The 9,478-nt window shown below is 36.7% G+C and overlaps 1 protein-coding gene across 2 annotated transcripts in view; it reads left to right on the top strand.

Annotated features, from left to right (window-relative positions):
• Window positions 1-4,953: 4,953 nt before the first annotated feature.
• LOC139123111 (probable E3 ubiquitin-protein ligase HERC4) overlaps window positions 4,954-9,478 on the top strand; it is a 30,489-nt gene continuing 25,964 nt past the window's right edge. Inside the window, exons 1-2 of one of the 2 annotated variants that reach the window (XM_070689123.1) lie at window positions 4,954-5,518; window positions 9,084-9,246. In XM_070689123.1, the coding sequence (XP_070545224.1) occupies window positions 5,284-5,518; window positions 9,084-9,246 (398 nt within the window). In that variant the 5' untranslated portion in view covers window positions 4,954-5,283. The remainder of the gene's footprint in view (window positions 5,519-9,083; window positions 9,247-9,478) is intronic. The other variant, XM_070689122.1, reaches the window with a different exon arrangement.

Raw genomic sequence — 9,478 nt, 5'->3', positions numbered from 1 at the left:
ATTTACATTACTCAAAATGGACGACATTGTTTGTAAAAGAAGATTTTATTATCTGTGTTATTCATATTCATAATTCACTGATATTCATAATTCTTGATCATAAGAGGAAAAAGCAACACAAATAATGTCTCATTAACCTATGGATGTGCTAGAATGACTCCGCGGGTTGCTTGCAAGGTTTTCGGTGGTTCAAAGACAAATCACAATCTCTCCTCACACAATCCCTTCAGTTTTAGACTGAATGGACTGACACTGGAGTCGTATCCCGCTACTCGATAGTGCAGTTTAAGTCTGTTTAATTGTTAGGTTTTTTGAGTTTATTTGTTTGTTTTTTTGTTCTCTTGTTTGTCTTTTGCCTCTCTTTTTTAAATTCTCCTTTCCTTTTTCATGATTTTGGGGTATGTAATTATGTTTGTTTATTTTTTGTTTAATATGTATCAACTTTTTTATTTAGATTGGGCAGCATCTGGCGCCACACGTTGTTTTCCCGTCACTTGGTATTAACATCAATGCCGTGGATCGCTTGTCCTGATCACGTGATTGAGATTTAGCCGAGCGGTTCTGTCTAAGGCCTCTCAGCTAGGCGACTGATGCCGTATGTTGTGGGTTCGAATCCGATTGAAAACTAGCCGTATACACTCAGTGTGAGTTTTCGGACAGGGTAGTGAATTTCGCCCAGAGCCGTTTCATAAATGACGAGCACTACGAAATCTTATTATCATACCTTTTGAAACTTTATTGTGTTTATCCTCAAACTGTTAACAGGACGGAAGTGGTATTTAGGGGGTCAAAGTTGCCAAATTTTTGACCGAATGTTGAGTGCGTAGTAATCGGACTGCTATCGTAGTAATCGGACGTCGTATTTGGAATGTGATTACAAAATATTGATATTTTGAAACTTCAAACCCCGATTTCCAATTTCGATGTGTTTAGAAAACTGTTTGTAAAAATTTCGTGATAAATTAGTTACGTTCAATCAATGGACGACGCAACTATTTTTCGACGTGTATGGTGCTTACATATCGGACATGGGCTGTTTCTGTGTGTTGCTTTCGACACCTTAAATCGTACGGTGTGTTAACTTTGCCAAGCGTCACCTGACTTAATATGCGGTAACATGACTTGTAAAACGCTATCAATACAGAGTGAAGTGAGTACAACGAACAGCATGTCATTATCCGAAAATTTAGGTCGTCCGAAAACTGTCACACTGAGTGTAGTAAAGAATACCACACCCAGCGACGGTATACCACGAGATTTGACCAGTTCACGAGCGATAGCAAGCGCAATTATAGAGTGAACTGGTCAAAATCTCATGGTATACCCATTGCTGAGGTGGTTGATTACTATTATATCATAATATGAAATTGAAATTCTGGGGTGAAACTTGAAAAAGGGGATTTTTCTCTAGCTGAGAGCTCGTGCCTATTCCAACCGTGTATACCGTCGCTGGGTGTGATTTATTGCTATTATATCATAACAGTATATTGAAATTCTGGCGTGGAACGTCATAAAAGGGATTTTTCTCAAGCTTAGAGCTAGCGCGCATGCCTGCCGTGGTATATCGCGTCTCGACTAATCAGATCGCTGTATTTGCGCCATCAATACACTGGTATGATATAATTGCGAATATAACACGGTTATTTCCATGTCTCCACCAATTAGATCGCAGTATTTGCGCCGTCGATATTCTGCCATGTTGCAACACGAATGATTAAACATTAACAAGGCAATGCGCGTCATCGGCTGCTGACGACAGGTATAGAAATTGTGGTCTGACCATTCACATACGATTTTTACAGTTTCACCCACACACCATCGATGATGGTAATAAAATAAAAACTAATGATGGAACTATGATGTAAATTTGAGTCTGACTTAGAGCGCTGAGCGACAATATTAAGGAAACTGTCTTGTTATGGTTTAGCAGATTACGTTGTTGCCTAGTTTATATCTTACCTCTCTTCTCGACAGCAAATTGTTAGTTATTTAGGGTGTTTGTCAGAGAGGCGTAATATAACTACTCGTGTTCCCTAGGTTCAATCCCGGGTCCATTGTTATTTATGCACTTTATCAATAATCTATCTTTATGCTTTGATTCTTCAAGCTTACACATGTATGCAGATGACCAAACTCTGCTTGCAAGTGGTCAATCTATTGACTTTGTTAATGATAGAATGAATGATGCCATTTCACCAATTTCTAATTGGATTACGGCAAACTCAATGAGTATAAATGTAAAAAAAAGTGTCTTCTGGTAACTTTTACTTTCAAGTTAAATCGTCTAAAAGAGACAAACATGTACATGTTAATGGAATTGAAATTCCCCGTAGATATAGTGGAAAAATCTTGGGAGTAACTGTTGATGAATGTTTATCATGGAATGAACACATAGATATCCTTTGTAAGACTTTGAGTAGGAGAATTTATCTGTTAATTGTTAAGATTACGCACATTTATTCCAATGAGCCACCACATCATTTTATATAATGGTCTTTTACAGAGTACGCTTGACTATTGTTGTGTTGTGTGGGGAAACACAACAGAACAAATCTCAACAAAGTTTTCATTTTACAAAAGAGAGCTTTACGTATTCTGTTTGTATTACCTTACGACTATCCTTCTGAGTTCTCTTGAGTTATTTTCTCGGTTAAATGTTCTGTCCAGTAGACAAAGAATATTACTTCATGGGAGTGCTAACATTTAAGTGTATGACTGGAAATGCACCAAAATATCTGTGTAAGTTCTTTGTATTTCAGAGTGATGTTCATCCTTATCAAAGACGTTCTTCTTCTCGTCAAGACTGTTGTATTCCAAAGTCAGTTTTAAATACTGGCAACGGAGTTTTCATTACCTTGCTACAAAACTGGAATTCTCTGCCAAACGACATAAGACATGCGCCTAATATTATACAGTATAAGGTGAAGCTAAGAGAGTTTATCAAACAACTGAATTTCTTTAACGAATTTTCCTTTGTGAACGACTTTATTGTCTTATATGTACTTCTGCCATTATTAAGATTGTTGTATTTATTGAGCCCGGATGAAAAGTACTCATTTAGTAACTCGGCCGCTCATTAAAAGTGTAAATAAATAAATAAATAAATAAATAAATAAATAAACAAATAAATAAATAAATAAATAATGAGCAATCTGATTAAAATTTGATGAGAGATTTGCCAGAAGTATCGCCTCGATCGTCGCCTTCACTAGCTTGATGTCCTTTTATGTCTTCTCTATAATTCTTGCCGTCGTCTGAAGTACAAATCAAAACTGTGAAAAAAATATGGCATCTATGAGCACAAGCAAACTGGCCAACACTTAAAATCATGTTTAAAGAGTGTTGACAACGACTCAACGGCAAATTCGTTTTATTCTCACGTTCTCTGTAACTCAGTTTCATGGTGTATCTGAGAATATATACTAGTTCGCTCTTTTGGACAACTTAAAATGTTTTCGTGAAAGGCAGGGAAGAATAATCAGGAATACTCCAGGTCCAAACAAGTGATGATTGGCATGCCGTCCCGGTAGGGTAATTGTGGCTACACGTACGATGAGTGAGACTCGATCAGCACACGATCGGTTTCTGTACCTCAGACACATGTGTTCCTGTGCTTAATACAGAGATGAAGACTTTTCAACGCCAAGATCTCGCATAGTATCCACGTCTAAACTCAGAATTCAGTGAACAATTACAGACACCCGGCCCAAAGGATATGTGCACTCACAAATTCAATAAATATTAATATTTGCAGGTACATTGTCATTGTATAGGAGAACACTAAACGCCTGTTGAGTTCACAAAATCCAAGAACACTCGCGAGTCAACTTGAAGTTGAAGTTAGACCAGGTGCCAGGGTAGCCACCAACACGAACGAGAAAGTGGAACTTTTGAATGGGCACTGTCCATATCCTTTTTTATTTCCAAATTGAACCATGAATCGGAAATATTGAATGTCCTGATCTCGAAACACAGCGGCAGTACTGCTATACACGTAGATGACGTTGAAATCACTGACTGGATGCACCCGCAAATGATACCTGCATCAGACCTAAAATTTAAAGGTAGTATTCACCTCGTAAGAGAAAGACGAAAACTTTAAATTGCACAAAATTTCCTAAAATTACGCTTTTAAACACTCTTTTACAAAATCAACAATAAAACCAGGGGTCAACGTGCAAGGTTTGGAACTAGAGAAAGAAAATTACCCAAAATTTAGCAATATTGTAAATTAAAAATGGCAGCTATTCTCGTGTTAACTGTGTGGGAAAAATTAAATTTTGGATTTTCGAAAACGTAAGACCTTGAAGATTTTCTTGCCACACACACACACACACACACACACACACACACACACATTTCAAATACAATACAACTTCAATTTTCACATACTGGGATCTACTATGTATTTCAGATTTATTATTAATAATTGATAGTAATTCATCACTTATTGTCATGATTTTATATGATTCACAAAAACGATAAAAAACCTGCTGCATTTTATCTTGAAAATTGTTCAGTAAATGTGAGAGCAACACTCTTTATCTTGCCTACTGTAAAAATTATATACAAATATTACTGTCGGTGACCCTTGTCCCGAGCGCGTTCGTTAGCCGCTTGTAGCACCGCTGCGATATCAGTGAATCACAGCTACCATGTATAATGAATCAACTTCATCTGTGAAATTCCAAAATCCAATTTCTTGCACACAATTCACTTGTAACCACCGTACTTCTATAAAATATTTCAATATGAACAATCAAGAATACATAAAATGGAAGAGGGTCCATTAACGCTAATATTTTTTTCATTTTTTGTAATGCCAGACAGGGAATTGTAGATTACAAAACAGCAGGGGCCACGAGACTGTATTCCACGTACTGAATTCAGCAGTTCATTCGATCATTAGTTACAGCGCCATCACTAGTCCAGATTTTGAAACTGTGTGTTGCTGGCGCTCATCACAGTTGAGGCTGACAGACTCAAAGAGAAACTTCCAGAACGCTTGTAACGTGAAAACAAAACTATAATCTAAACGGTGCTATGGACCAGTCCTTTGCTACTAAGCTATTAGATGGTACCTAATCCTACTGTGCGAAGACACGAACGAAGTCAGATGTCAGTAGAACAGGACAAGCGAAGAGAAACGGCAAGTTTTCGTCACTTCCGCCTCACACTTGTATGATGTAGCAACGACTAACCAGAAGGACCAAAAAATAACAATCTGCAATATTTGTGTTTCGGCGTCTCCAGGCGGGCCTAGCCGCCACCGTTTGCTGAAACATGCCTCTACAGTGTTGGGGAGCATCAAGTTTCGGTCAGCTTGGCTTAGGGGCAAATACAAGCGATGAGGGCAAAGTCGTCGTTCCAACCGAACATACGTTCTTCAAGCAGGACGCTGTCGACATTGGTTGTGGGTTACATCACAGTGTTGTTGTCCTGAAGGACGGTTCTGTCTTCACCTGTGGATCCAATGAAGACTCTCAGCTAGGACAAGATAGTCACGCCAACGAACCAGGTACACATCAGAAGCGTAAAGCGCTTACGAAATCGACGTGCGCACTCAGTCATGATCACAAGCCGAATCTGGTGTTGAGTCACGCTCTGTTCATGTAATAGAAATAAATTCTTGCGTGTATATATACATGGTATTCTATATATATTGCAGTGATTCAAGTGCCTATGCTGCAAATGACGCCCACATTTTAAAAACCCATAGTACACTAATTTGCGCAAAATGCGCAGTAAAGTTTAAGATTATTTTACGTCCATGGTAAGACAGAAGCCCCATAATCATTTCGATCACCATGGAGGTAGAAAGAAAGACTCTACCGGTATATTGAGCCATTGACCCTCGAGAAAAAACGCTTTTGTCGAGGGTCTTGGATTAATGTACACATAGTTACAAAAACTTTCCCACAAACTCTTTACAATATTTCTCATATAAACTTATAGACGAATATTGTGCTGTTTGGATCCCGTGGATGAGAAAGCGTAGGCTTTCTAATGGTCAAAGGATAAGCTGAACACAATTATAACTTAGCGACAGGCCTAAAACAGTTTTGTATGCATATTTGTTTTCCGACTTGCATTCGATTAAAGGCATTAAAGACAGGGTAAAATCTGTCTGTAGGCAATACCTGCATCAATTCTTTATTACCTTAGTGGTATGCTGAAAGAGGTAGTTGATAAAACATGATTTGAGCCTTACAAGGACACTGTAAGTCAATTTGTGTTCCAGCATGCTACAAACCCTCAAGAACAATCCAAGTAATGTTATACTCTACTCGTTTCTCATTGTCTGTATAAATCATTCTTTGCAGCCAAAGACATAAAAAAACAACACTGACTTCACCCCAAACTTCTTAAAAATTTCATATTCTCAGCTGTGTGAAGGGACATTGGAAAGAACTGGGTCACCAATATTGCAACAGTTTGTTGCTTTCATCCTTACAAACATGCATTTTAAATTTTTGTCAAGACTGAAGATTAGTGGACACAAAATTTTTTTAAAAAATTGTTAGTAACCTAAGGAGTCCACTGATACCATCACTTTAGAGCCCAAAAGAAAATTTTACTTGGCAACTAAAAGAGTGTCCGCTAATCTTCAATCACCCCAAATGTTTACATAAACCGTGGTTGCTCGTTACAGTCCAGAATAAGTTCAACATAAAGGTTTGCTTTGACAAATGTGCCACATCTACAAAATTCTTTTGTTATTTGAAATCTGTGAATTTGTGCTGTTCACCTCTGTTGGTTCAAAAGTTGCTGAATCACCATCAAGTCTATAGTTATTTTTGCTATACCAGCAGTTTATGTCATCGCACTTGGAATGTGAGTTTCACTAATCCTGGGTGCCCATTGGTCAACTGGCTCAGCCAACCAAATACCAGTGTATCATTACAAAGTCATTTGATAGGGTAATACCGGTTGCTAGTACATTCCAGCTGCTTGGAGTGTACGGAGAGTGGATAACTTGAATGTAAAATTGACCCAGACCCACAACATTGTGACTTTTTTCAAACATTTAGCAATGAATACTGAACTTTTAACCCTTTGAGCGCCAACGTCAATTTTTCTCCCATTTACAACATATAATCTAGTCAATTTTTCTCAGATTTTTTGCCAACGTTTGGATAAAAATCTATAGCCAATAACATACGATATCCATTTGGTCCAAAATTACCAAAAAATTTCAGAAAAATTCATAAAAATTGGCAAAATGAGGCAGTAAAATTTTAGAGGGAAAAATTACAGCACTCAAAGGGTTAATCGTGTAGCCTACTAGTATATGGCAAACTTCAACCTGTAAGATGAAGATGCAAGTTGATGTCAAAAACTGATTTAATCACGATGTCATGCACTGTTATAGAATCACAAGTTTACACCAAAGTGGTGTGAAAGTCCATGTCTAGGACAAAAACAAATAATAGTGAAGAAGATTAACCTCGATAAAGAAAATTGTTTTAATATACTGGCATTTAATTGTTCAGTAATTGCGTCAGTGTCCATTGTTAATGACACAGCAATTTCCATTGATTGTTATTGATCTAGCTTTCTTTCTAATACACAATGCTTGAGGTCTTCATAGCCTTCACCCAAGACAGTAAAATGTCATTTACGTGTGATCAGAAGGATGTTGAGAGTATAAAAGTTCACAAACGTGATTCATTGTGACAGTTTAGCCTATTTTCTGTTGTACTGTGTGAAACGTAGAACTTCCAGATACTCTTTGCGTCATACCATACTCAGATGCATCCACTGTATAAAAAAGTTGTGGTTCAAACTAGTCTCACATTTCAACTCTGCTTTCCAAAACAAACTTTGTACCGTAGATATTTTTATTGGTACCAGTAACAATTAAATATGTTCTTACCCCAAAATATGTTCTGTTGGTATCTACTGAGTATTCAATAGTGGCTGTCCAATATATTCTTACCTATAAAATGTATTCAAGAAAACTTATCCAATATATTCTGCAATTCATATTCTATAGATAGTTTTAAACTTTTGCCGAAACTTTCCTCAAGGAAATTTCGAACCGTTCTCTTTTTCGTAATCAAGAATAATAATCAGGGGTTACTTGCAAATTTAGGATTAGGGAAACAAATAAGCTTGAATTAGCCCATACAATTTGAAATTGTCACTACATTGTTTTGTTTCGGTAGAAAAAATTAGATTTGTAATTTTCACAAATAGGAGATAGTGAAAACTTTGCTTACTCAACAGGCGTCAAAACAAGTCTACACAAGCAGCAAATAAGAAAGTTATGTAAATATTCCACTCCTACATATCTGTCCTCAAGGCACATGACCCTAGACTTTTATAATACATACACAAAGGACCATTGTTGCTGATTTGATGTTTTTGATGTCGTCCAAATGAGGTAGACATACAAAGTTACATTATTGTCAATGTTTAGTTTCCCCAACTTTATTTAGGTATGCAGATCTATTTTGTCAACTTTTCTTTCAGCGTGTATTACGGTTCTGAAAAAAAATGGAGTTGACTTCTCAAATTTACTAAAAAGATACAAATATAGATAGGTGCAAATTTAGTAATTTTGTCCTTTTTGGTCAGTGATTGCAGATTGTATCCCAATTTACTGTACCTGCATTTATAAAAAATACCCACTGCTGTGGATGTTATAATAGTATTACAAAAGTATTGAATTAATAATTATAGCGGAATACATTAAGAGTATAATTATTATACTCTTAATGTATTCCGCTATAATCAATTAAAAGATATATATTTTCATTTTATTTCATTTGATCTTATTTCTCTAAATCAATATGTCTATAAATGGATTTTCATGCACTGAATAAATAAATTACTGCAGAGTTACATATTAAAAACCATAAACTGGGGAAAAAATTTCATCTGACCTATCAAATTAACTCTAATAGAAAATCGTGATATGAAAAAGGTTGTGTTTTTGCTCATGGTAAAAACATCATGCCAAACAAAACATTTATCTGTGAATTCTCAATGGAGAATCTTTTCCCTATTCTGTTGCCCAAAATTGTAGGAGACTATCTCATACAGACTTTTGTTAACGATTAGTTGTTTACTTTCTGCAGGTCAAGTTCATGCCCTAGAAATCCACCGCATTGTCAGTGTGAGCTGTGGGGATGCTCACACATTGGTCATCAATGACAAAGACCAGGTGTTCAGCTGGGGTCAGGATGTGCATGGACAGTGTGGTAGAGGAACTGATGACAGACAGCCAAAGCCAACACCAAGGTATGGTGTGTTTCTATACATCCAGGTGAAACAAATCAGCGGAGTTACAAAAATTCAAAATCACCATGTTCTTACATTTTCACAAATGTAGGTTACTGAAGAAAGATTTTTATGGCTAATGTTTTTAAGAAATTTGTTTTACTGTAAGGTGTGAGTTCTTTTTTGTGAAAACAAACTTTTCTGAGTTGAGTGGTGAACAATGTGCTCTTCATCATGGATGACATGCTCTGTG

Source organism: Ptychodera flava, chromosome 22, assembly GCF_041260155.1.
Source record: "Ptychodera flava strain L36383 chromosome 22, AS_Pfla_20210202, whole genome shotgun sequence".
Lineage (NCBI taxonomy): Eukaryota > Metazoa > Hemichordata > Enteropneusta > Ptychoderidae > Ptychodera > Ptychodera flava.
Note: the sequence above shows the minus strand (reverse complement) of the source record. Positions and strands in the feature narration are given on the sequence as shown.